At 56.2% G+C, this 22,911-nt stretch overlaps 2 protein-coding genes across 8 annotated transcripts in view; both read right to left on the bottom strand.

Moving 5' to 3' along the window:
* On the bottom strand, positions 1 to 3,705 carry LOC142845522 (death domain-containing membrane protein NRADD). 3 transcript variants are annotated; one of them, XM_075964446.1, is made up of 5 exons: positions 3,221 to 3,705; positions 2,144 to 2,254; positions 923 to 1,112; positions 692 to 834; positions 1 to 612 (listed from the first exon to the last, which is right to left on the bottom strand). In XM_075964446.1, the coding sequence occupies exons 2-5, from the start codon at positions 2,184 to 2,186 to the stop codon at positions 296 to 298; spliced, it is 693 nt and encodes a 230-aa protein (XP_075820561.1). In that variant the 5' UTR covers positions 2,187 to 2,254; positions 3,221 to 3,705; the 3' UTR covers positions 1 to 295. The 3 variants fall into 3 exon arrangements, with proteins under 3 accessions (XP_075820561.1, XP_075820560.1, XP_075820562.1); XM_075964445.1 differs by having other exon boundaries at positions 3,334 to 3,705; XM_075964447.1 differs by having other exon boundaries at positions 2,159 to 2,254; positions 3,334 to 3,705.
* Positions 3,706 to 3,786: 81 nt separating this feature from the next.
* Positions 3,787 to 22,911, bottom strand: part of Nbeal2 (neurobeachin like 2) — a 29,609-nt gene continuing 10,484 nt past the window's right edge. For 2 of the 5 annotated variants that reach the window (XM_075964431.1, XM_075964432.1), the window contains exons 6-54: positions 22,793 to 22,875; positions 21,248 to 21,333; positions 20,888 to 21,158; positions 20,674 to 20,780; positions 20,310 to 20,390; positions 18,871 to 18,954; positions 18,441 to 18,539; positions 17,458 to 18,059; positions 17,245 to 17,377; positions 17,050 to 17,169; positions 16,552 to 16,858; positions 16,260 to 16,342; positions 16,076 to 16,168; positions 15,743 to 15,917; positions 15,514 to 15,647; positions 15,094 to 15,253; positions 14,808 to 14,910; positions 14,507 to 14,660; positions 14,258 to 14,416; positions 13,912 to 14,071; positions 13,587 to 13,693; positions 12,899 to 13,414; positions 12,242 to 12,420; positions 11,990 to 12,149; positions 11,540 to 11,677; positions 11,099 to 11,452; positions 10,864 to 11,013; positions 10,574 to 10,731; positions 10,110 to 10,234; positions 9,893 to 10,028; positions 9,293 to 9,453; positions 8,876 to 9,192; positions 8,679 to 8,774; positions 8,214 to 8,338; positions 7,987 to 8,127; positions 7,728 to 7,858; positions 7,532 to 7,641; positions 7,317 to 7,434; positions 7,122 to 7,219; positions 6,779 to 6,895; positions 6,227 to 6,316; positions 6,035 to 6,144; positions 5,691 to 5,863; positions 5,496 to 5,590; positions 5,183 to 5,299; positions 4,930 to 5,088; positions 4,702 to 4,850; positions 4,285 to 4,420; positions 3,787 to 4,193 (exon numbers count right to left, since the gene is read on the bottom strand). In XM_075964431.1, coding sequence (XP_075820546.1) covers positions 4,086 to 4,193; positions 4,285 to 4,420; positions 4,702 to 4,850; positions 4,930 to 5,088; positions 5,183 to 5,299; positions 5,496 to 5,590; positions 5,691 to 5,863; positions 6,035 to 6,144; positions 6,227 to 6,316; positions 6,779 to 6,895; positions 7,122 to 7,219; positions 7,317 to 7,434; positions 7,532 to 7,641; positions 7,728 to 7,858; positions 7,987 to 8,127; positions 8,214 to 8,338; positions 8,679 to 8,774; positions 8,876 to 9,192; positions 9,293 to 9,453; positions 9,893 to 10,028; positions 10,110 to 10,234; positions 10,574 to 10,731; positions 10,864 to 11,013; positions 11,099 to 11,452; positions 11,540 to 11,677; positions 11,990 to 12,149; positions 12,242 to 12,420; positions 12,899 to 13,414; positions 13,587 to 13,693; positions 13,912 to 14,071; positions 14,258 to 14,416; positions 14,507 to 14,660; positions 14,808 to 14,910; positions 15,094 to 15,253; positions 15,514 to 15,647; positions 15,743 to 15,917; positions 16,076 to 16,168; positions 16,260 to 16,342; positions 16,552 to 16,858; positions 17,050 to 17,169; positions 17,245 to 17,377; positions 17,458 to 18,059; positions 18,441 to 18,539; positions 18,871 to 18,954; positions 20,310 to 20,390; positions 20,674 to 20,780; positions 20,888 to 21,158; positions 21,248 to 21,333; positions 22,793 to 22,875 — 7,768 coding nt within the window. In that variant the 3' untranslated portion in view covers positions 3,787 to 4,085. Of the gene's footprint in view, positions 4,194 to 4,284; positions 4,421 to 4,701; positions 4,851 to 4,929; positions 5,089 to 5,182; positions 5,300 to 5,495; positions 5,591 to 5,690; positions 5,864 to 6,034; positions 6,145 to 6,226; positions 6,317 to 6,778; positions 6,896 to 7,121; positions 7,220 to 7,316; positions 7,435 to 7,523; positions 7,642 to 7,727; positions 7,859 to 7,986; positions 8,128 to 8,213; positions 8,339 to 8,678; positions 8,775 to 8,875; positions 9,193 to 9,292; positions 9,454 to 9,892; positions 10,029 to 10,109; positions 10,235 to 10,573; positions 10,732 to 10,863; positions 11,014 to 11,098; positions 11,453 to 11,539; positions 11,678 to 11,989; positions 12,150 to 12,241; positions 12,421 to 12,898; positions 13,415 to 13,586; positions 13,694 to 13,911; positions 14,072 to 14,257; positions 14,417 to 14,506; positions 14,661 to 14,807; positions 14,911 to 15,093; positions 15,254 to 15,513; positions 15,648 to 15,742; positions 15,918 to 16,075; positions 16,169 to 16,259; positions 16,343 to 16,551; positions 16,859 to 17,049; positions 17,170 to 17,244; positions 17,378 to 17,457; positions 18,060 to 18,440; positions 18,540 to 18,870; positions 18,955 to 20,309; positions 20,391 to 20,673; positions 20,781 to 20,887; positions 21,159 to 21,247; positions 21,334 to 22,792; positions 22,876 to 22,911 lie in introns of those variants that run through there. The other 3 variants (XM_075964433.1, XM_075964434.1, XR_012909949.1) reach the window with 2 other exon arrangements.

Here is a 22,911-nt window from a genome sequence, read left to right as displayed (position 1 = left end):
TACAAGTCAAAGTTGCCTTTAATATGTGATTTTTAAAAAAAAAATAGAAAAAAATAGCTGGAGCTACATAAAGGGAAGCAGAATAGGGGATCTGTGGGTAGAGCCGTGCCCTACTCTTACCCATCCCCCCATATTCTGCTTCCTGTCTTGGAGAGGAGGAGGAAGGGACATGAAGTGGCTGGATCTTCTGTGTTCTGCAGAACTTCTAAAGCCAGAAAAGTACTAGGAAGTCCATGAAGGGAACACGAGGCAGTGAGAATGTAGTGCCAGTGTAGGCAGCCCTGGGGAGTGTCACTCAAACCACAGAGCAGCCCTCAGCCGGTGAGCCCAAAACCTGGACCACATCTTCTCGGCCTATGGTAACCAGGGCATCCTCTAGCACTCTGAGGGTAGCTCTGCTGCCTTCTTGGGTAGCCCAGTCTCTTAGCAGAGTATAGGCTGGTGACTGGCCACAGGCCATAGCTTCTACAGCCTCAGGTTGGTAGCCCAGGTGGCCTGCCAGCCGCTGCCAGCCTTTGGCAGGTTCACCCAACATCAAGAGTCGCTCGACCTCCTGCTGCTGCTGCTGAGGAATATGCAGGTAAAGTCGGCAACCGAGGTCAGGATGTGGTCCTGGGGTGAGAGACAGAAGGTTCGTTGGTGGTAGAATTAGTTAAATACAAAGGACTACCGACTGAGAAACGGCTATCACCTTGGCTGGGGATACAGGGCTCCAGACAGTGAGGAGAGTCTGCGAAGACATTACTGTCACCATGTCGCTGGTCCCTGTCAGGGTCCCCTAGCTCTACAGTCCGAGCTTTGGCCAACTGTTGTCTTTGTTTATGTGAGCGCCAACTGTAGAGGGCAGAGGGTACTAAGACAAGGAGCTGGCTGGCAGTCCAGGCGTGGAGGGATGCCACAGGGTACTACCCAGACCACCTACCATTTGAAGGCCACATAGGCCAGCAGACCAAGGACCACAGTAGCTAGGAGAGCACAGTAGACAGGAATGATGTTGCTTGAGGCCCCTGGAGGCTCAGGGGGAAATAGGGAGGAGGTATTGGGAGCCAGGGCTCCTTCGACTCCTATCCATGCTCTTTCCCTGTCCCCATCCTGCCCCTTCAGGGCTGTATCTGCAAAGAAAAAGACAAAAGTGGTCAAGGCAATGAGCTACAGCAGCCTCACTTAGACCATCTTGGTAGAACGTTCCAAAACCAATAGAGCTCACCATGTAGTCAGGACTCAGCATGGCATCCAGAGTTGGCTGGCCCTGAACTGGATAGACCCATGCCACCAAGCAAAACAGCCTGAGTCGATCCCCCAGGATTCACAGGTCCCCTGTCCCCCCACATGCTTGCTAAGTGGCTAACAGTGCTTGTTCTATTCCAAGACCAGAGTTCTGTTCCCAGCATATTTGATGGCAGCTCACAACTACCTGTAACTTGAGCGAGCTCCAGGGAATTTGATGCCTTATGGCCTCTGGGCATATGGGAACACATAAATAATTTAATTTAATTTATTTATTTATTTATTTTTTGGTTTTTTCGAGACAGGGTTTCTCTGTGGCTTTGGAGCCTGTCCTGGAACTAGCTCTGTAGACCAGACTGGTCTCGAACTCACAGAGATCCGCCTGCCTCTGCCTCCCGAGTGCTGGGATTAAAGGCGTGCGCCACCATCGCCCTGCTTTATTTTGGTTTTTTGAGACAATGTTTCTCTGTAACTTTGGAGACTGTCCTGGAACCGCTCTGTAGACCTGGTTGGTCTCAAACTCACAGAGATCCGCCTGCCTCTGCCTCCCGAATGCTGCCCGGCAATAATCTTAATTTTTAAAAACCCTTTGCTTGCCACTATGGATGATGCAGATGTGCCTTGCCATCTCCTGGAGGTGTCCAGACTTCTCCCGAAAACACAAGAATCTACTCCGGAAGCCTTCCTTCATCCTCTCCATGCTCTGGTCACACCACCTGTTTACATGGCTCCCAGAGTGGACTCTGAGACCACACTGATGTGTGTTGTTTTCACAAAACCATAAAAATAAAACTTAATTGGAAGTAAATACTGGTGCTCTTGTCGGAGACCACGGAGCCTGTGGAGGGACTTGCACATAACCCACTCTGCCTCCCAGCCTGCCTGCTCTCTAGGGTCTGGGTCAAAGGATGCATACCTGCGTAGAGCACACCTTTGCTGTGGCTGATGTTGTAAAGCATGGTTCTCCCAGGCACGGCCGGCTGTGCTGCTGCTTGGTGAAGGCGAGTCACACATACACAGCACTGAGCTGAGGAGTGAAAGACAGAAAGACAACTTTTCTGAGACAAGCAAGAATTCTGCACGGGGAGAGGAGATCCTAAGCTCTGCGGCGGCCTGTCCTGATTCACGCCAGGGCTGGAACAGTCAAGCAGGTGGAGGTGACTGAGCTGGCCCCAATAGCTCTCAGGATAGAAATCACCCCATCTCAAAGACCTGGGCTGATCCCAGGGCTGTTGAGAGTAAAGCTGCACTGTGACCCTAGCTCAGGCTGCAGCACCCCTAGAGACCAGTGAAAGGCTCACTCATACACTTCTGCAAAAACCAACATCCCAAGGTCCCAAGACAGGAGGACTCCTGTAAGGCCAGGCTCCCGCTCTGCTCCAGGGCCAGTGGCCAGCCCTTTCCTGGCCAGGCGCTAAGTGAAAGGCTACCTTAATGCAAGGTCACAGGGCAGGCTGATCCAGGGGACCTAAGGCTAGTCTTTTTCTTATTTGGGAATTAAGAGAAGGCCTGAAATGGAAGATGGGCCACTCAGTTCAAGGCCCATCTGGACCCTACAGTACTAAATCTACCGAGACTCACTTCCTGCAGGCTGAGGCTCCAGCTCTGGAAGGAGGAGAGATTTCTCCAGAAGAGGAAGAGACTCAGAAAGCCCCCCCCCCCCCCCCAGGTCTCCAACAGTTACTGCTGCATAACCAACGAGTCTACCCCATAGCGTGCCAGCAATCCACTGCGGTAGCCGGTAAGCCTCGCTCGGAGGAGGTGGGTGGTCCCTTACAGACTCTACCTTTGTGCCACTGTCCTGCCCACACTGGGAGTGGGGGGCTTCCAGTGTCCCAGTTGGTGGGTGGGTCCGTAAACCAGTAGCAGCTGACAGGCCTTGGAATCTACCCCACCCATCCTGAGCTTCTGGAACTTCTCCTGGCCTCCCCACCCATCACCAAGCCCAAAATGCGAAGAAACAATTCAACAGCCCCCGCAGGCCTATACACACCCCAACACAGACGCTGGTACCCGTAGATTCAGGGCACTCCGAGGTGGGAGATAGGAAATTCTGACCCCTTCCACCTAGCAAGAAGCCGGGTCGTCACTCCCACCCCTCCTGACCTTCGGCTGCCACCCCTCCGAGGGTGCCAGGATCCACTCAGCCAGGAACACGGCGGGAATCCCTGGAGAGGGCAGGTTCCGGTTTGCCCAAGAAAGAGTGAGCCAGGGCTAGGGGCGGGCCAATGGGGGGGGGGTGTTGGAGAGGGGAGCAGGACAATGAAGAGGCGGGACTGAGCTCGAGGGCGCAGTCTCGCCCCCGCCCCACGCTGGAGCACGCCGAAGGTCTCGGAGCGCACAGAAGCTGACGCCCGCCCGGTTGCTGCGAATGGCGTGCAAAAGCCACGCGATGGACGAGAGCCGAGATCCAGGAGCCAGGAAACGGCTGGCAAGGACAGAGGTGGCTTGGCTGGCTACACGGAAGAATGGCATGCCGGGCCGGGCGACGGGGACTAAGATTGGTGGCCACCGAAGGCCGAGAAGGCGAGCACATGTATACTCAAGAAACCAAGCGGCTACAAAACTAGGCCAAGTTTATTGCTGAGGTTGGGCAGAGAGGGGCACCTTTAGGGATTAAGGCCACTGGCGGTCTTTGTGCTTCCCTGGAACGTGGGGTTTGAAAGGAGTAACCCCACCCCCACCCCCACCCAGATTGTGCAAAATATGCAGCTGCGGCCTGAGGCCGGCGCTAGGTCTCCCCTCAGCCGGCGAGGGGCGGGACTTCCTGGTGATGCCATCTACCAATCCCTGAGCTGGAGGGTGGGCCCCGCCCACCCCCTGGGGCAGCAGTCTCGTGGGCAGGGCTTCGTGCTCATTCAGCGAGTCTGAGTCTCGCCGGGCTTGTACTCGGTCTCCCCAGAGGACACCTGAGAGATGCGCCGCGAGGAGCGCCACAGCTTCCGCGCAAACTGGCTGCTGCGCACCTGGCGAAAGGAGGATGGGCTGCAGTGAGTCTGGGCGGCTGCCCCCTACCCGATTTGATTCGATGCCCGGCCCGGCTGCTCTTGTCCTCACCTCAGAAGGCTGCCCGGCGCCCACAACGATCAGTTTGCCATCCTCCAGGCCCACCAGCACGTGGCTACGCTCCTTGGTCACGGACACACTGCGCACTGGCACTTTCATGGGCAGGGGAGACACAGCAGGCTGCAGTCTAGCACAGGGAAGTGGATATCCGTTAAGTCACAACTGCAAGGCCTTCAGCACAGACGTCTTCATTAGCCCGTGTATCCACGCTGTCCTCATTTTAAGGCTGGCTAAACTGAATCCCTGATTCATAAGACTCCCACGAATGCATGGCCGAGGGAGGCCCAGGGTAAGATTCCCCATGGGCAACACACCTAGAAGAGCGTGCTGCAGGATAGCGTGTGCTCCCTGTTACCCTGTGCCAACAACCACCACCTAGAGGGGCCCTGAACTACAAGTGGGGCTCACTTGTTCAGATGGAAGATGTGCAGAGAGCACTGGATGGTGCCCAGCAGAACAAAGTCTCCTGCCACTGTCAGGGCCGTAGGCTGCTCTGGCAGGGGCAATGAAGCCCGCAACCTCCCATTAACTGAGTACAGGTGCAAGGAGTAGGTGACCTGGAAGAAAGGAAAACATTAACAACTGCCCCACCATTCCAGTTGCCCCGATGTCTTTGTTGGGTACCCTGTTCCATACCTGGGCCCCGGGGCGTTCACAAGCACAACTCTGTACAACAATCTGGCCTTCAGACCCCAGGGCCAGATGTGATATAGGTCCAGGCAGTGTGGCACCTGGAGGCCTTAATGCTGCCACAAACTGACCTCGGCGTACAGTGTGGATGATCACGGTTCCATCCTACAGAAGGCAGATTAGGGTGCTAAGCAGAGAACTGGAGGCTCTAGGGCCAGCGCCTCAGCAAACAGTCTCCCCAGGGCACGTGTGCACTCACCTCGGATCCAGACACAGCCATGTCAAGTTCAGTGCTGATGGCCACACAGCTCACTGCAGCCTCATGACCATATAAAACCTGCACAGGCTTTGGTGCCAGCCCTACCGACAAACCACCCTGTGGGAAGCCAGGGCTAGCTTAAGATTCAGGCAAGTAAGACTTTATCCAAGCTAGAGGGCTGGGGGTAGCGGAGCCCCAGATTTGCTCACAGTAGTAAGGGTAAAGGAAGGATGGGAGCAGCTCTGAAGGCTCCCTGAGGGGCAGATGGACTTCCAGGCTACAGTGACTTCCCAGGTCTGCCCACCATACACACCTGCTGCAGAAGACGCCACACCATGCACGTGGTGTCCCGGGAGCCTGAGATGAGGTAGATGCCACAGGTGTCCAGTGCAAGGCAGGTCACTATATCTACACAGGAAGGAGAGGACATAACAGGGTTACTGTACCTCCCAGGCCTGGTTCAGAATTGCCTGTCCGTCATTCTCCCTGGCACCAGGGCAACACATACCAAGGTGTTGGTTTAGCTGGTTCAACAGTTTGCCACGGGGTAGTCCAGTTACACGTAGGCTGCCATCCCAGTGACCACCACTGAAGAGCAGCTTTCCGTCGGGGGCCACTGCCAGTGCTTGCCCACTAATGCCACTGCCTTGCACCCACGGCCCACTCAGTAGTTTCTGCATCCTAAGCCAGGGGGAAGATGGCAGGTGAGGCTGGGCCACAGGGGAGAGATCTGGACTAATAGGAAACCTGGCCAGATTTCTCCCCTGCAGTTGGCCTGCATTCTGTTTAGTAGGGAGGTGGCTCAAGGCAGAGGGCATCCATAGCCCACCCCTACCCACAGCTCTCTCTTACTTGGGGTTCCCCATGCTGGGATCTTTGCTGAAGGTGAAGTAGTTATTGATGTTTCGGTCATAGGGCAACCAGCTGTGAGTGCCCAGCAGCCCGTTGGCACTCACAGTCACCTGTCGACAAGAGTGCGCTAAGGTGGCTTCGGGGCAAAGGCAGGAGGGATGAGCTAAAGGGAACACAGCCCAGCGCACTTACCAACAGGTCCGAGGAGCCCTGGGTGATGAAGGAGTGGGACTGCCGGTGGGGTACCAGAGCTAACACTACAGGTACCCCTTCACTGACAACCTGCGGAGAGATGCGGAGGAAGCCCCAGCTAGCACCCTCTTTTCCTTGCCCCCTCCCCCCAGGGGCACAGAGTAGGTGTCAGACGGAGAGGATGAGTCCTAGAAGTACACATGACAGCAGTGGGCATGTAAGAGGTGCATCACAGAAAGAGGCAGAAGACCCCATGATCAAGCTTCATCTCAGCCCTGATCCTCTCGTCCTATACTCTGGAGGGAGAGGGGAGCCTACGTGAAGATGCAGGAAGGGGTCCATCCTCACCCCACTCAGGGTCTCGGGGATTGTCAGGAAGTCATCATTTGTGATGCCCCCCCTCAAGAAAGCCTCCCTTCCTGCTACCCTCATGTCTACAAGATACCTTTAAAACAGTCCCTTCATTCCACATGCCCATCTGGCCCCAGAAGGTAGGGACAGCGCAGTTAAATCCATCTCCCTGAAGGAGCAAAGTTCCTGCTCTATTTTCACCTCAGCAAAAAAGGCCTTGAGCTGGTACAGGTTCTGGAAGACACTAGGTGAGTTAGCGTCCGGACGAGCGAGGCGACTGGCCGCTTCCTCAGCAGAGAGCCGTGGTGGGTGTGGCTCCTGTGGACGAGACGGTCAGCACCACGATGTGAGAGTTTCTTTGAGACGGATTTCTTTCTCCGTGTGACCAGAATAAACTGGCTGTCCTGAAACTCTCGTTGTAGACCAGATTGGCCTCAGCCTCGATCTCGCAGAGATCCACCTGCCTTTGCCTCCCGAGTGCTGGGATTAAAGGTGGGAGCCACCACCAAGTGTTCTTGACGGCTGTATTCCCTGCAGTTCCTACCTTTAGCAGCTGACAGGGAGTCTGCCCAAAGTTGCTGATGATGCCTTCCAGAGCCTTTCGTTCCCGTTCATCTGTCACATGGTCCAGGTCTACAGCCCCTGAGAGGGTAGCAAAGCAGTCAGAACTCCTTCAGTGTTCTCTGCATTGCAACTTCATCTGTTCCCTGGCCCGGCTTACATGGGGCACACTGCCTACCTTCATAGGTACAGTAATAGAAGACATTGAGGGCCTCCTCAGCTGCTGGACCCCGCTGCTTATAGCCGAAGATGAGGTCGATCCACTCATGCAGGTGGGTGGACACATACTCCGACTCCTGAGGACAAGAAGCGGCAGTCAAACCTGGGACTGACTGTGAACCCTACCACAACTCTCAACTCTGGCTGGCTGGCCGTGTGCGGTCACCTCCTCACCAGAGCCCGGCGATGCTGTTGGATGAAATCCTCTGGACTGCTGGCCCACGGGGGCAGCACCACATCATCCACTTTCTCATTGGTCAACTGGAGGCAGCCCAGATCAAAACCTAGCCAAGGAGAAGATTAGCAGTGTCGCATGTATCCCTGGCCACCCCTGTCTGGGCACTCCCACAGCCGGCGCCTTGCATGCTACCATTCTGGTTCTCCAGGAAGTCGGGAAAGTAGAAGAACTCTGGGATGAGCTCCTTCACGTCTGCGGGGCTCTCCAGGCGTGCCTGCCAAGCTGCTGCCACTGAGTGGAACTGCCGGTCAGAGCAGTCGAACCTGGTGGAGGGACACAGCCAAGGTCAGGTGATGGATGCAGAGGGATGTGGAAAACCTGAGGCAACACAAGAGGCTGCTGGGAAGACAGCCTCTCCTCCTCCCCGACCTCCCATCACCCCTGGGCGCACCGGCCACTCTGGAGCTGGACGTGCAGGGAGGTGAAGGGCTCCACGCGGATGAGGTAGTGCATCACGCCTGCTGCGTTGGAATAGTGGGTACCGTAGTGGAACTTGTCGATTGTACCTGCTGGGTCCTCAAAGCTCTCATATCTGAAGCCACAGACAACAGAAGTCAGCAGAAGCCCTTCACCCACCCATCCCCAGCCCACTGAGCCCTGCCCTGTCCACATGCTCACTTCTCCCTCACGAGCTGGGCATGCTTGGGGTTCACCACACCGATGGGTTTGGACAGGTCCCGGAAGACAGCTGGATTGCTGAGGTCCAAGACTGGGGACACGTAGTCCTGCAAGACCCAGGGGAACTGGCCGCCCACCCAGGGAAGAAACTGCATGAAGACCCAGATGGCTTGTTAGCCCGCACAGCCCTGCCCTCAGCACTCAGGAAGATGGATAGAGCCTGCTCACAATACCACTCGGAAGGGCTGCAGGAGCAGATGGTCTACAATAGACATTCCTTCCGGGGAGACCAGAGCCCAGCAGCAAGAAAAGAGGGTAGAGGAGTGAGGCAGGGGCAGGGAACAGAGGCCAGACCTTCGTCATAGGTGAACTATTCAGGGACCCTGCTTACAGCCTCGCCCATTAGCTGGCACTGACAGATGCGGTTTGGGGGGGCAGGATATGTATACAGAGTGGGGTCCTCACCACAGGGTACTGAGACAGGTCATTATAGGTGCGTCCTGCGATTGTGTTGAGTTGCATCAAGTATTCAAAGTTGGATATCTCTCGCTGTACCCATTTCTGGAGGGCAGAATAGCAAAGGATGGGCAGTGGTCTGTCCGGGACCCTTGCTTACAAAGTCCCTACCTCACAGTCCACACGAACATACCCAGGACTCTTACCTGAGTAAGTCCTGAGGCACGAAGCATCTCCTGGGGGGAGCGGCTGCTTAGGTAGTCTTGGGTGTGTGGCCGTAAGCGCAGGAGCCACGAGTACACCTGGTTCCGTACCTGGGTGTGGGGTGAGATGGGATAAGGCTGGGGCCTAGGAGTCTGGCAAGGAGATGAAGCTGAGGACCCGGACACCTTGCATGGGAAGTTGAGGAAGTAGTTGGACTGATCAATAAAGAAGAGTTCCAGCGCCGAACGCCTCAGGTTGAAACGCCGCAGGTGGACCTCACGCAGCTGAGCCAAGGGGCGCCGAAAATCATGGCCGATGCCTACAGGACCAACGGTAGATATAAGGAGTCACTGGCTCCTACCTGGTCCAGACCTTGGCCCTTCTCTACCATCCCCTCAACCAGCTCCACCAGAACGCACCTTCCTCAGTTTCCACACGTTCCGTGCTGCCATCGTAGAAATACACATGCTGCGTGGTGACCTCTAACAGTCCGGGGACCACGGCCACTACTGTGACGAGCTGGCACTCAGCTGATAGGAGCAACTTCTCATGCTGCTTATCCAGCTCCACCGCCTCCATCCTGAGGGTCAGCATACAGTTCAGCTAGTGATGCTGGCATCCCTTCTTGGCAAGCTCCAAGGGCCAGTGAGCCATGAAGTCCTGTGTTCACACCTCCCTGATGGAGAGGAGTTGCCCAGGGCCTAGTGCTCACTAACCCTGTGCCCTCGTTGAACTTAAAAGTCTCACCCCCCCTGCTGCCCTGCTTTTCCTCACACCCCTGCCCTGGTCCCCACATCGTTCAGGTTTTTCTCAGCCTTACTGAAAGGTGCTTAGCTACTAAAGAACACCCAACCACCTGCCCTGCTAAAGAAAGACCACCTAACCACTCATCCTTTTAAATAACTCCCAGATTTGGGGTTAAAGAGCCCTTCAGGTACTCAGTCAGCAAAAGACAAAGGCTTGGACTCAGTCCCACGGAAGGCACACATCCCGGACCAGCCCCCAGTCTACCCACTCACAGGCTCTCCGGCACTGCCAGTTCATCCTCCCCTAATTGGTCTTCGAGCAGCTCCTCTGGAGGGGTGCTGATTTTGGCCTCTTTGGTCACTGCCAGGGGCAGTGAGGCCTCTTCAGTGGGTGTCATGGGGGCTTCACCTGCGTGAGACCAATCGTACTTATTTAGAGCAAGGCATGGTGGGAAATACCAGTTGGGTGGACCAAGCACAACACACTCACCTAAATTGTCTCGCAGGGCACTGGCTTCTAAGTGAGGGTCAAAGTGATGATTGGGTACCAGTTTTAGTCGCATTCGTGAGTATGTCTCTGCATTAGACAGCTTCCAGTGGGGAGCTGGAGGGACCCTGCAGATATATCACCACGAATTGTCAAGGCCTAGCAAAATGTTACAGGGCCCCCACTTTAAGACTGTAGGGTTTCTCTGGGTAGCTTTGGCTGTCCTGAAGCGCAGGTCTGTAGACCAGGCTGTCCTTGAACTCTGCCTCCAGAATGCTGGGATTAACGGTGGTGCTTCTGCTAACAGGTCTCCCCCAAAAAACCCATACCCTTGGCTAAGACTGCTGTTGTTATTCATGTTACCTTACTCTATTTAAGACCTTGAGCAGAGAGCCAAAGGCAGTCTGGCACTCTTAAATGCTCCCCTTGCCCCAAGCCCAGCTCCTCCCCCTAGAAGCCCAGCCCACCTTAGTGCCCAGGCCCCACAGGGGCTGGAAAGCTGGCGCCACAGTGCCCCCCAGTGCAGCAGGGCCGTGGAGTGCTGTGCTGCCTGCTGTTTGAGCACCGCTGCATAGCGCAGCCCCTCCAGGCGAGCCCTGCGCTGGGCGGGTTCCAGGACCAGCTCCTGTGGTGGGAAGAACAGGTCAATTCCACTGGCTGCTGTTTCTCCTACCCAGTCTCTACCCGGCTGCCCTATTAGCTGTCTCCCAGGCATGTAGGTGAGGTAGCACACTGTCCCCCGTTCTGGGCTGCACACCTGGAAGGCCCTTCGACTCTGAATGCGTTCCCGCCGCTGCCGCTGCCCACTGCTCATAAGCATGTCATAGCAGGCATTCCAGAAGCCGGACATGAGGTCATGGCTCTTAGCATATGTGTCCATTTCAAACTTTGACATGGTGGGCTGTACCTGGAGGATTAATGGTGTGAGACCAGAGCATGAAGTGTGCCCGAGCCCCCATTTCTCTTCCTTGATCCCCACCTCCTTTAGGCACCTGCTTGTCGATGAAGTGGCGCCATTCAGGTGTGGCACAGAAAGCCTGGAAGTCCTCAAAGAAGGTGGGACTTCCATTGGTGGGCGGTAAGGAGGGCAGCCCCCACTGCAGTCCCAGGGGACCGTAAGCACGGTCCAGCAGTGTGCGGACCAGTGGCACCAACCACGAACAGCGCTCAGAGGCTGCCACAGCTGGAGATGGAGGCTGTGCATGCTCGGTCTCAGAGGAGGAGGTGTTCAGTGCCCGGCTGAGTGCGGCCTCCAGCTTGGAGAGGACATAGCATGCCTCTTCACGGCGGGCTGGCACTGCAGTCTGCAGTAGTGTATGCAGCTTCACATAGGCCTGGGCATGCAGCTGTAGGTGCAAGGGAATGAGGGTGTCAGTGATTGCTATATCTCCACTAGCTCTGCCTCCACCTCCATTGCCCACGTGTATGCTCACCTGTGGGTCCTCCAGCAGGATATAGCCAAGCACAAGACGTAAGCCAATCTGTGCCATCTCACGGAGTTCTGCCATGCTATTGGCGAGATGTGGCCAGGCGCCCAGGCGATCAAGAAGGTTGCACACACCTTCAAAGAGCTGCCACATATAACATTTTCAGCGTGTTACCACACAAGGCCGGGGATACAGAGGAAGAAAGCAAGGTAAAGTTTGGCCTGGAGGCTAGGGAAGGTTTGAGCCAAAGTCACTGTCCTTCCTGCTTGACCAATTCTGCAAGGTATACCTGGCGGTCTCTAACACTGGCCTGACTCTGACTAGACATGCCCATAGATGTCCATGCTGATGCACCCAGGACTGCGCTGGGTACTCTCCCATCTTCCAGACTAGATACTCCCACGTTCATAAGGTCACAAGAATGCATGTGGCTCATGCCCCTCTGAATGGTCGCACCTTTTCACTCCATAGCTCCTGATTACCATGGCCCTCAGCGCATAGGAAATCCTGGAGCAGGCGGAGCAGCCACAGTGCCTGGAGGGTAAGGTTGGCCAGGCCTCCTGGAGGAGCCTCCTTGATGTCGGTCAGGGCTGATTCCAACATCATCTCTAGGAGGCTGGGCAAGAGAAGGACTCAGTACCCACCTTGCACTTTCTCTGGCTCCTAGGCTCCCAGAGGTCCATCACCTTTGCAAATCATCCCTCTTACCTGCGCTTGATGCAGTCTGGTGGGCGCACAAGTGTGGAAGAGGCCCCCAGCTGGGTAAGAACGGAGAAGACCTGGCCACGTTCCCGCCAAGCAGCCTCATCGCTGCCCTCCACGCCGCGCCACGTCACTGAGAACAGCACATTGGTGAGCAAGTTGCACAGCTCCTCTTCAGGGGTTTGCTGTGGGTAAAGGAGGGCGGTGAGGGCCGTGGGCTGGGAGGGGAGGGAATCTCTACTCAGCACCCCCTTCCCCCGTCCACACACTAGCAGGAATGGTGAGAGGCGGCATTCAGCAAACAGCCAGAACTGGCACAAGGGCTCCAGTTACTGTCTGAACTCTGGGGAGAGACCTGGGGTTCTGCTGGAAAGAGGAGAGGGGATATTCACAGAGGCATTACCCCGAGTGTTCAAGGCTGCCTGGGAACTCCCAAGGAGAACTGGGGCTGGAGAGACAACTTAGAAGAGACAGGCTATCCCTAGGGCCTTTAAAGTCTGGGCCCTACATGGCTGCTCTCCTCCACTGTGGCTCAACATAACTACACATAAGACTATCAGCCCTGGCATCCAGTTCATCTTTGGAGAGGTCACACTGCTAACCCTGCTCCCTTGAGGTGTCATCTCCAGACACAATGCAAGGTAAGAAGGTGGCCCACCTCACCTGGGGGTTGCTTGTGTTAGAGGTGTCGTCCCCACTGACGGTGGGTTCTAGCAGGCTGCCGTCCTCTAGCACATTGGAGAGACTGGAGCTGTGGCGGCCTTGGGCAGTAGGGAAGGGCCGCGGCCCATCAAGCGGGGAAGGTGTGCCAGGCTGGCTGGCTGGAGTAATTGTTCCACTGCTGCTGCCACCGCCAGCAGTATTGCCCGAGCCCACACTGGCCCGTTCCAAGCCCAGGTCAAAGGGCGTACTGAATGGGGAGAGGGCATGGTAAAAGGCATCTGGGTCAGGGCACGCGGGCTCTGAAGGTAGGAAGACGTCAGAAGATTCAGCAGGCAACTCGGTGGGTGAGGGGGACAGGGCTGGCTCTAGGGAGGTGGGCAGCTCTGGGAGAGAGCGCGGGGGACTGCTGGCTGTGGCAGCCTCCAGGACATACAGGCGGGTCAGCATATCCTGCCAACCAGCTTGTCGGGCCAGTAGCCGCACTACTTCTGGCTGTCCGTAGATGAGGTGGAAGAGCTGCCAAGCCAGGGCACAGCAAATTAGAGGCCATCTGATTGCTTCCCTAGAGCCTCATCCCAAGGTCTTAACAGTGGGAGCCTCCAAAGACACCCCCATTGCAGACAGACAAAATGAACTGCAAGAGCAGAAGCTATCCCTTTTCCTCCCCAGGCTTTTCTCTCTGACTCACCTGACGACAGATGTCCAGGCGGACGCTGAGGTCAGCCTGGAGGGACAGCTGTACCACAGCCAATAAATCTGAGAGGTTCAGGCAATCCGGGGATGCAACCTGAGGGGCTGACACGGTAGGAGGGGACTGTCTCAATCCTGTCCCCTATGGGAACACTCCCTCTTCCCACCAGTCCCATTCCTGATAGATGTTGCCCACTCTGCCTGCTCTGGTTCTGTTTGCTTGTTGCTGTGTTGTGGTCTTGTGAATGCTATGCGAGCATTCTGCCACTGAAATGCATCCTCCCCTCCATCTCATCTGCCTCTTGGTCCCAAGCATGTCATACCTGCTCCTATAAACAGCTTATAGAGGCCCTGGCAGAGCTGGGGAGAGATGGTACCCTCGGTCAAGCTGGCAACAAGACCCTGGAGACCACAGTTTCTCAGCCGGAGCCTCTGGCGGTTCCGCTCAGGTAACCGTTCATTTTGCTGCAGTCTTCGCAAGATCTGTGTCGGGGAGATGAAGGAGCTGTCATCACAGAGGCCCTGACATAGAAGGAAAGTCACTGCACAGGTATGTGGCTCCAGAAGAGGCCCGTGGAAGCGGTTTTATTCACTGGTGCAAAGCTTCCCGAGATTCCAGTCTGGGCCTTAGAGAATGGGATTATGAGGTCAGGACGGGGCTGGGTATACCTTGAAGACTCTGTCGGTCAAAAGAGGCGGTGATCTTGGCCGCACCAACAGAGTGAACAGCACCTCGAGGTTCCCTGGCTCTAACAGGAAGATGGCCAAGGGCTCTTGTGCTGGAGAACCGTAAAGCAGGGCCAGCAACAAGTCCAGTGTGCCTACCACCTGAGGATACAGAATGTCTCTCTAGGCTGGGTTCCCCAGCTGGCCAGATACCTCTCACCCAAATCTCACCCTCCCCAAACTCCTGCCTACCTGGCTATCATCACTGGTGGCTGTCAAAAAGCTCAACACAACCTGCATGTCATCCACTGAGAAGCTGCGAACCAGGAACTCACGTGCCAGACCCAAAAGGGATGTCTGTACTGTGCGCAGGTCGTCGGCCGCGAGGGGGCGCTCCCGCTGTGGGCTAGTGGGTCCAACAAGCACAACCAGCAGTCAGAGAGGCAAGATCAGAGAAAGTGGCTAAGTGAGCTGGCCAACATGTCATCCTGTCTCCAATACCAGGCACGACCGTGTCAGGCCCCCAGCACCCACCTGGCCCCACCGGCCTAACCTGTAGTGTGTGCGCAGAGCATCGAGGATGAACTGGACTCCATACTTCTTCCGAAGCTTCTGTCTGTGCTCACGGACTATGCTGGACATGTACTGGATGTGACCTGAGCGGACATCAGCAGAAAGCTTCCTCCAGGGCAGGGTTCTGCCTCTGCCGCTCCTCCCAGGCACCATCATCACACCCCAGGGCACAGTTCTGACCCCTCAGATTATCTAGACCAAGGCTGTGACTTCTCACCCTGCCCTGCCCTGTGGCTAGGCCTCTTTCCCGAGACCTTTTTACCTACCCAGGCGCACAGCAAAGTCACTGAGGGTCCAGAGGTGAAAGTTGAAGAGCAAATGTTGGTAGAGCAGGTAGAGGAGGGGCCCGCTACTCTCAGCCGCCACCTGCTCCATCAGCAGCTGGGCAGACATGAGCACGTTCATATCCATGGCCCAGCTGGGGACCTGCGGGAAGAAGGAGCTGACTGAGATGTCAGGCCCTGCCTCCTGCTGTCCCAGTCCTCTCAGCAGCAGACACGAACCACCATCCTTGCTCACAGCCTTTCAGGACCGCAGCCATCTCTGGAATACAAGCTTCTCCTGACAGCCTGAGCCACCTTCCTATCCACATCCTCACAACCAAACCTGCCCATTCAGGCCCCACTCAAACACCACTGTCCAGAAGGTCCTGCTCATCTCATTTCAACCTGCTCAGTAGGTCTCACCTTGCGCAGGAGGGCCCCTATGATGGCAGGCCCCTGGCATTGCACCAGGCTCTCCTGATTCACAGTGTGGCCCTGCAGGAAGTTCCGAAGCATCAGGAGAAAGGCAGCCACTGCATTCCTCTCCATCCGTTCCTCTGCCAGTTACCAGGAAGAGGACAGAGATTGGTCAAGGGCATACCAGAAACCACTACCTCAGACTTTCTCCCGAATCCAAGTGTGAAGGACTCACCTGAAGACTTGCCCAGGGGGAGAAGCAGGCCCTGAGTGTTAAGGCCTGAGGTCAGTTCAGGTCCCACAAGGTCATGTGTTTCACCTGGACCTGCTTCGGCCTCTTGGGGCTGCACAGCTACTCGCTCCAGCAAGGGCAGCAGGGCACCCATGCCCCCTACACAGTTCACCACATCCTGGGGGGAGGGGCAGTGGTAAGAGGACAGCTCCCGACTAGCATCTTGCCTAAAGCCTGGACGCAAGGTGTGGGTCTCTTAAACTGGTCTTCCAAACACTATGGGGCCCGATACTGCTCCCAGCTAGCCCTATGCACACTACACACGTACACACGTACCTTCACGTCCCACGTCTCCACCCTATGTCCCGTCAGGCGGCCATCCAGCCCATGGCCAGGGGACAGGTCCAGGCAGATGTTGCTCTTACAGGCCTGGATCAAATGGAACAGAGGGTAACATACTGAAAGCGGAAGCCTGAGGGCAGAGCCAGAGGGTAGGAAGTGTTCCCCAGTCCCTAAATACCTGAGGCGAATAATGGAGGAGCAGCTTGGCACCAAGCTCGTGTAGTTCACCCTCAGGCTTGAAGGGTGCTGGCTCATTGGGCCCTGGAGAGAAGAATTCAAGGTTTTAAGAGCTCAGGAGGGCCTCTGGCAAAAGTCCACCCACAGCTTCCCTCCTCCCTGCATGCGCAGAGGACAGATTCCTAGGGTTGCCAGCTTCCCCTGGGCACTTTGCAAATCTGATGCCCTGAAACTGGGACAATGGGGTAGAGGCTGGGACTAGGCACGGGAAGACAGACATAGGTGCTACATACCCAGGACATGCAGGACCTGCAGGGCAGATGCCTGCAGGGCTTCATGGAAGATGGCCACAGTTCCCAGCTCCCCCTCCAGAGATGTGGGGCTTCCCCACCGAGTGTCCTGGGTGCCTGCAAGGGTGGAGCTGACGCTGCCCTCCTGCAGAGGGGCCCCCAGCCCAGGCCCCCAGCCCAAGTCCGTGGAGGCTGGGACTGACTGGGAGCGGGTGAGGGAGGGGTGAGTGTGAGACAAGGCAGTGGGGAGCCCTGTGGTGGTCGTCGTTGTGCGGTGCCCAGCAGAACCAATACAGCAGGAGGAGAAAGGCTGCGGGGTCAGGATTGGGAGACTAGTCAGGTCCGAGCAAAGCCTGGGAGTCCACCTATATCCAGCTAATGGTGACTCCCAAAACCACGGACTGCAGAGCGGTACAGGCTGAAGACACACAGGGGTTCCAGTCCACGCTGGCCCAAGTCCCTCCAACTGACCCAAGGCCTCCCAAACCCTGCCTAGCACACCTCACTGAGGGATGGGAAGTGAAGAGGTGCTGTCTTGACCAGATGACCATCTTTGTAGACACTGACCAGGTTCTGACTGAAGAGCCGGCGCCCAGGCACATGCACAATGGCCACACAGTGCTGTAAGAGAAGCCATGCTTGAGTCTTGGCATTCCTCGCCCCACACTGGGCCATGTGAGAAGGGTGGGGACTCACCCAGGCAGAATCAGCGAAGGACACTTCGGGCAAGCTCATGGTTATGTACTCCTTCCGTGTGCACACGGCTACAACCAGGGTCCCAGCTGCCGTGAAGAAGGCCTCAAACCCTGAGCCATTGCTGGTGAAGAAGCTGGGGGCAAGCAAGCCAGTTATGCCTGCTTCTTCTTACTCACACTGGCAGTGAGTCCCTAGCCCTTGGTAGTTACCCACCTGTACAGTTGTTTTCGCTGGAGGGGTCGGCTGGGAGCTGAGGTAGAAGCTGTCTCTGTGGAGTGCAGACAGAGCCAGGCATGGAAGGTAAAGCCAGGTCCCGGCCATCGCTGCACAGGTGGTACCATGATGCCTGCCATGCTAGGTGTGAGGTCAAAGTAGCGCAGGGCACGTGCAGGACCCCGGTGCCGGGCCATGCCTGACAGTGCTCGGATGATGGCACCTGCATGCCGAGCCTTCTGAGATTCAGTTCCCTCTGACTCTGAGTCCAGTCCTGGTGGGGGGCGCAGCAGACGACGCAGCTCCAATGGCCTTAGAGACACTCGGCCCAGAGCCTGCAGCAATGCTAACAGCTGCTCCTGGCAGCGGACTCCCAGGGCTATCCCTGTGCCAAGTGTCTCTAGCAGGTAGCCCACTAGGCCTGCTTGCACACAGGTGACACGGCTGGCAGGGCAGCTGTCACAGAGCCACCACAGCCGTTGTGCCAGGAAGAGGCGCAGCTCAGCTGTGGGCAATGCCGGTAGCCATTGCATCAGCACCAACACTGGCTGTTCATTGCAGATTGGTGGAGGCGGGTGCATGCTGTGGTCACCCTCCACAGCCTGTAGGTGGAAAGAATGTGACAGCCCCAGGTCAACTATGGCCCCTTGCCAGCTACGAGACTTCCTGTTGCATAGTACAGGAAGCTAGCATGTGCCACCCCATCTTGGTGCCTTGCCAAAGGTACATGGACGATCATGGCCATTAAAACAAGTACTTAGCACTAACTTCCAAGCTTTGGAAGTAGCCTAGACTGGCCAAGCCCTAATTCTATGTTCCTGGAATAGACCTTGCGGCCTATAGTGTAGGGGTCTCAACTCAGGGCACTGACACATGGCTGAGCAACAGCAAACATTGTACTGGCCATAGGTAACAGTCCTCCAGACGAGGGACCTGCCTCAGGCCAGCTGCCTTTGGGACACAGGCCCCAGCCCAGTACTCACCATGTTGAGCAGTTCTTGCAACAGTCTTTGGGTGGGGGGCCCATGGCTCTGCAGGACCTCCTGCAGGTGCTGGTAGCCAATGCGTTCCTTGAACACTTCCTGAAAAGTGGGGTGGAAGTAAGGAAAGTTGTGGGTTTGAGGCCAGTTCATACTCTCAGGGACCCCTCCGCTTTTGGAACTCTTTGTCTATCTCTGCCTGAAGGTTATAGTACAGAAGGGACAAGGACAACATGGAGGATGGCGTAGCCTATATTCATCTACAGATGGTGGTCAGCTCACAAGTGTCCCAGGACACACTGATGACCACACCCCAGAGGGAATGGCAGTCACGTGCTCTCCAGGGAACAAGATTTACAGGTCAGTTTTGAAAACACGAGGACAACAAACTCTACCTCTGACTCCGATCACAGAAAGTCTGAAGCCTCCTCACCTTGGCCGACGGGGAGCCACTCATGATGCAGGTCAGCACTCTGACCACGTGGACGGCAATGGCATCTGTGTCCTGGTCCAGCACCTTGGAGTAGAGGGGAAGTCAGAAGAAGCAGCTGCCAGAACCTGGCAGTAAAGGGGGTGCAGGTCCAGGTCCACCAAGGTCCACGGCCTCTGCTGAATCAGCAGCTCTCTGTGAACACCAGTCTTGACTTGCCCCACAAGCTGTGTTGCCCTGAGCTGGAGTGCTCTCATAGCAGATGGGCAAGACTGGGAAAGTACCACCGCCTGGGGGCGGGGGGGGGGCGGGGGGCCCTCAGTTGCCACCTGCTGCTCCTGACATGGCCACTGGCATGAAAGAATAGACCAATGGTGCATACTGCCTCTGCACTCCCTCCTGTGGACTTCCTGGCCCTAGTTCCCACATCCCCACCCAAGTTAGACACACGTGCAAGCAAGTCATCAAGTGTCCCATCACCCATGATGATTGACAGAGATTCAGGGGTACAGGGGCAATCAATCACAGGGCAGTAGAGCCAGAAGAACCTTCGAGACCTCTAAGTCCTACCCTGTCCCCATCCCCTAAATCGGTGAGGATGCTGTGGTCTAGCTTAACTGAAACTGACAGTCAGAGGCACGCTGCTCACTCCCCTGGCCCATTCTGGGGGATGAGAGGCTGAGAGGCTGATATCAAGTGTTCAGCCATGTTTTGTCACAGCTCTTCCCAGTCCCCCGAAATGTGACCTCAGACAACCTTCCCTTCTCTAGGCCTGTTTCCTTATCTGGAAATAAAATCGGGGGGGGGGGTCACCTAGCCCTGCCTGATTTGGAGCCAAATGGATAGGCAGACTCTCAGAAAGTCACCATAGGCAATAAACATACAAGGCTGCCTCATGAAGACAAAGCCAGGGCAGAAGCTCTGGAGGTTGGCGGCCCAGGTGTAGAGCCTCCATCTGACACCCCACAGTTCCTACAGCACAGATGACATGAGGCATGTAGCATGTTATAAGGAGCCACATCTGTTTAGAAGAGGACTCAGGAGCCACAGAAGAAATGGGCCCCACTAGGAACCCCTGCCATAGTAGGTGGTCACAACCTAAGCTCTTAGTGTCTGTATTTGTGTCTCCTTCTGAGAAGGGGATGTGGGGTAGGTAGTGAAAGGTTTCGAAGGTTCCTTTTAGCTACATCCTGGTACCCAATTCTAACACCGGGGGGGGGGGGTGGTTAAAGACCACTTTCTGCTCCAGTCTCTAGGATAGGGCCTTGGAAGGGGCGGGGGAGAAGAAAGGGTATGGAAGTCACCCTTGCCGCCAGGTATGTGGTGCTCAAGCACATCTACCCGCATCCACTATTCTAGAGTGCAGGAAATGGTCAAAGAAGGAGCCCAGGGTGGGTGACCCAGGGAGGTGCTGCCTGAGCTAGCCAGCCAAAGAGTGGTACCTTCTGGACATCGGGCTCAGTCAGTAACCGGGTGGCCAGGTCACTGTCCCCCTCAGGGGGTGCCCGCGCCTGCAGGTATAGCTGTGAGGAGGAGGAGGGGAGTAGAGGAGGAGGAGGAGAGGTTAGAGCAGGAGCAGGGGAGCTGCCAGGGCTCTGCACCAGTGGGAAATGGCCCACTGGGTCCTAGTCACAGTTCTCCCATCAGAGTGGGGCCAAAACCCAAAGGGATAAACCCTGCCCAGGCCCCAGGCCCTCCCACTGAGCACAGGCCATAGCCATGTTTGCTCAGCAGCAACCTTCCAGGAAGTCTGTGTGATTCCCCCTGGGTTTCGGGCCTTCCACCCCCGGGTGAAACCCCACCCACCTTGCTGTTCTGGATGAGGCGAATAAGATGTTCAAAGCAATTGTTGCTAAGGAAGGTGGCTTGTAGCACTGGCCGGTCCTCGCATGCCAGCATCATGGGGATGGCATCTGTGTAGGGGTCAAGGTCAGACTCCCCCACGAGCACTCTTACACATCCCACCTCTCCCCAGTCTGGCCTTTCCACCAGCACCAAAGGCCTGGGAGCCCATACCTACCGAGCATGCTGACCCGCAGGGTGACATGGGCCTCTTCGGGGCCTGAACTTGGACTAGCTGGCCAGTCAGCATTAAGAATGTGGAAGTAGCCCTCAAGCAGGGCTCGGAGTTCTGGTCCTCGGGGTGGTGCCCGGCTTGCGTGCAGGACATGCACTGCCCCCACCAGTGCTTTCAGAGCTAGTGGTACCTGGGCTGGGTCACGGCCCCAGCTCCGCACCACACCTAGCAGTCCCTGCACAGAGCCAGCGCTCACAGCCACCTGTCCGTTCTCCTGTGGGTGAGGAAAGATGGCAGTGGGCTCACCTAGAGGCAAGGTGCCGAGAGGCCCCCCCTTGGTCCACAGCTCACTACCCAACCCACCTTTCCTCCTGCAAGGACAGCGCCAAAGAGGTGGATGAGCCGCAACAGCAAGGTGGGAGGCAAACGGTCTGCATCCTGCAGGCTCTCTGGGTAGCAGGTAGAGCAGAACAATGTCACCACGTTTGTAGGGCCATGGGTCAAAGGACTGCATAAGAGGTAGGGTACCTAGCATGGGGTGTGGGGCAGAAGCTGAGCCTAGCAAATGTCCAGACTTGCGGAAGGAAACCCCCTGATATGGGTCTAAAATGACGTGGATGGCAGGGGGGTGGGGGCTACAGCGTTCTTGAGGGACATATGGTCCAGCCCTGAAAGCCTAAGCAGCATCCTAGATCCTTACATCCCAAAGTGACAGGGTCTCAGAGCAACACGTAGCCACTGTGCTTCTAAGATGTAAATCTGTTCCCTCTCCTGCTGTGACAGTGGGAGCTTCTAGTGTGTGGCTCTGGGGACCAGGCTGTATCAACTGCCCTGACAGTTCCCCTTCCCCACCGGGGATTTCTAGGGGCTTTCATAGCCTCACATGTGGCCTTGCTCCAGCCAAGCTGGACAAGGTGTCAGGCAGCGAAGTGAAACCCAGAGGGCAGGAGGGTCCAGGCCTGAGTAATGTTGTGCTACCCAGGTGGGACTGGGTGGGGTCAGGGCCTCCCTGCAGTGGGGCTTTTGAGGCAAGACCTAAGAATAAAATTGCCCCATGAGGGGACAGGACACAGAGGGCTAATACCCTGAGAAGGAGTAATTGGTGACATTCTAGGGATTTGAAGTGGGGAGGAATGAAAATCAACCCTGAGGATACCAGGCTGCCATTGAAGGGTCCTACAAATGGGAGGAAACAAATCTAGGTGGTCCTAAGAGTGCCTAGGCTGTAGGAAATGAAGGCAGGGCTCGCCCAGGGATCTCCTCTCCTGGGGCCATGTACAATTGACTTGCTAGACTATCTGAGAGGAACCACCTTCCCACAGCCCTTCTTGTCTCTGTCCAGCTACTTCCTGCTCTGACCATATCCAGTGCTGCCTACTGTCCCTCCAATGAGAGGAGAGAGAAAGAAGGCCCAGAAGAGAAGAAACAAGTGAATGAAAGAAGCAGGAACGAACAGGGACACACACATACACACACACACACACACACACACACACACACGGCCAGAGGGGCTTCTGGGTATCATCCCTCCAGGAGTGAAGAAGTAGGTGGAGACAGCTAGGGCAGAGAGGGACCTGAGGAGGAAGAGCCTAGGTTGGGGTGACCCTAGCAGAGACTGGACAAGGAATGAAGAAGGTACAAGTGTCTGGGAGGAGCCAGGAGAGAAGGAAGATGGGAGGAAGATTCAGGGTACAGGTCAACACCCCACCCTCATTCCAGCCTAGGAAAAAACGGCTTTGTCCAAGCTTGCACTTTCTTTTCTCTCTACCAGCAAACTCCTACGTGGCTGCTGAAGGTTCCGGTGCCTCCCCCAGGGCAGACCACCAAGGAGTTCCTGTCTAGCGGATGGCATTGAGGAACTACAGGAAGGGGACCTAAGTTTGGAGGCAGGACTGGGTGGAGCCTGACCTTGGAAGAAGGCTCCGAATTCACAGGGCAAAGCGGTTGGAGGGAACTTGTATTTGTTCTTCTCCTTGGAGCTGATGACTTCCCTGGGGGTGGGGGTGGGAGAGTTGGGGTGAAGCCCG

This window comes from Microtus pennsylvanicus, chromosome 3 (genome assembly GCF_037038515.1).
Source record: "Microtus pennsylvanicus isolate mMicPen1 chromosome 3, mMicPen1.hap1, whole genome shotgun sequence".
NCBI lineage: Eukaryota > Metazoa > Chordata > Mammalia > Rodentia > Cricetidae > Microtus > Microtus pennsylvanicus.
The sequence above is the reverse complement of the archived record's forward strand: the minus strand, read 5'-3'. Positions and strand labels throughout refer to the sequence as shown.

Excerpts from the sequence above, each read along its gene's own strand:
- LOC142845522 (XM_075964446.1), bottom strand. The coding sequence starts at position 2,186 with ATGCTTTACAACATCAGCCACAGCAAAGGTGTGCTCTACGCAG. Across the intron at positions 835-922 it reads GCCTATGTGGCCTTCAAATG|TTGGCGCTCACATAAACAAA; the intron begins GTAGGTGGTCTG and ends TGCCCTCTACAG. Across the intron at positions 613-691 it reads GCCCTGTATCCCCAGCCAAG|GACCACATCCTGACCTCGGT; the intron begins GTGATAGCCGTT and ends CTCTCACCCCAG.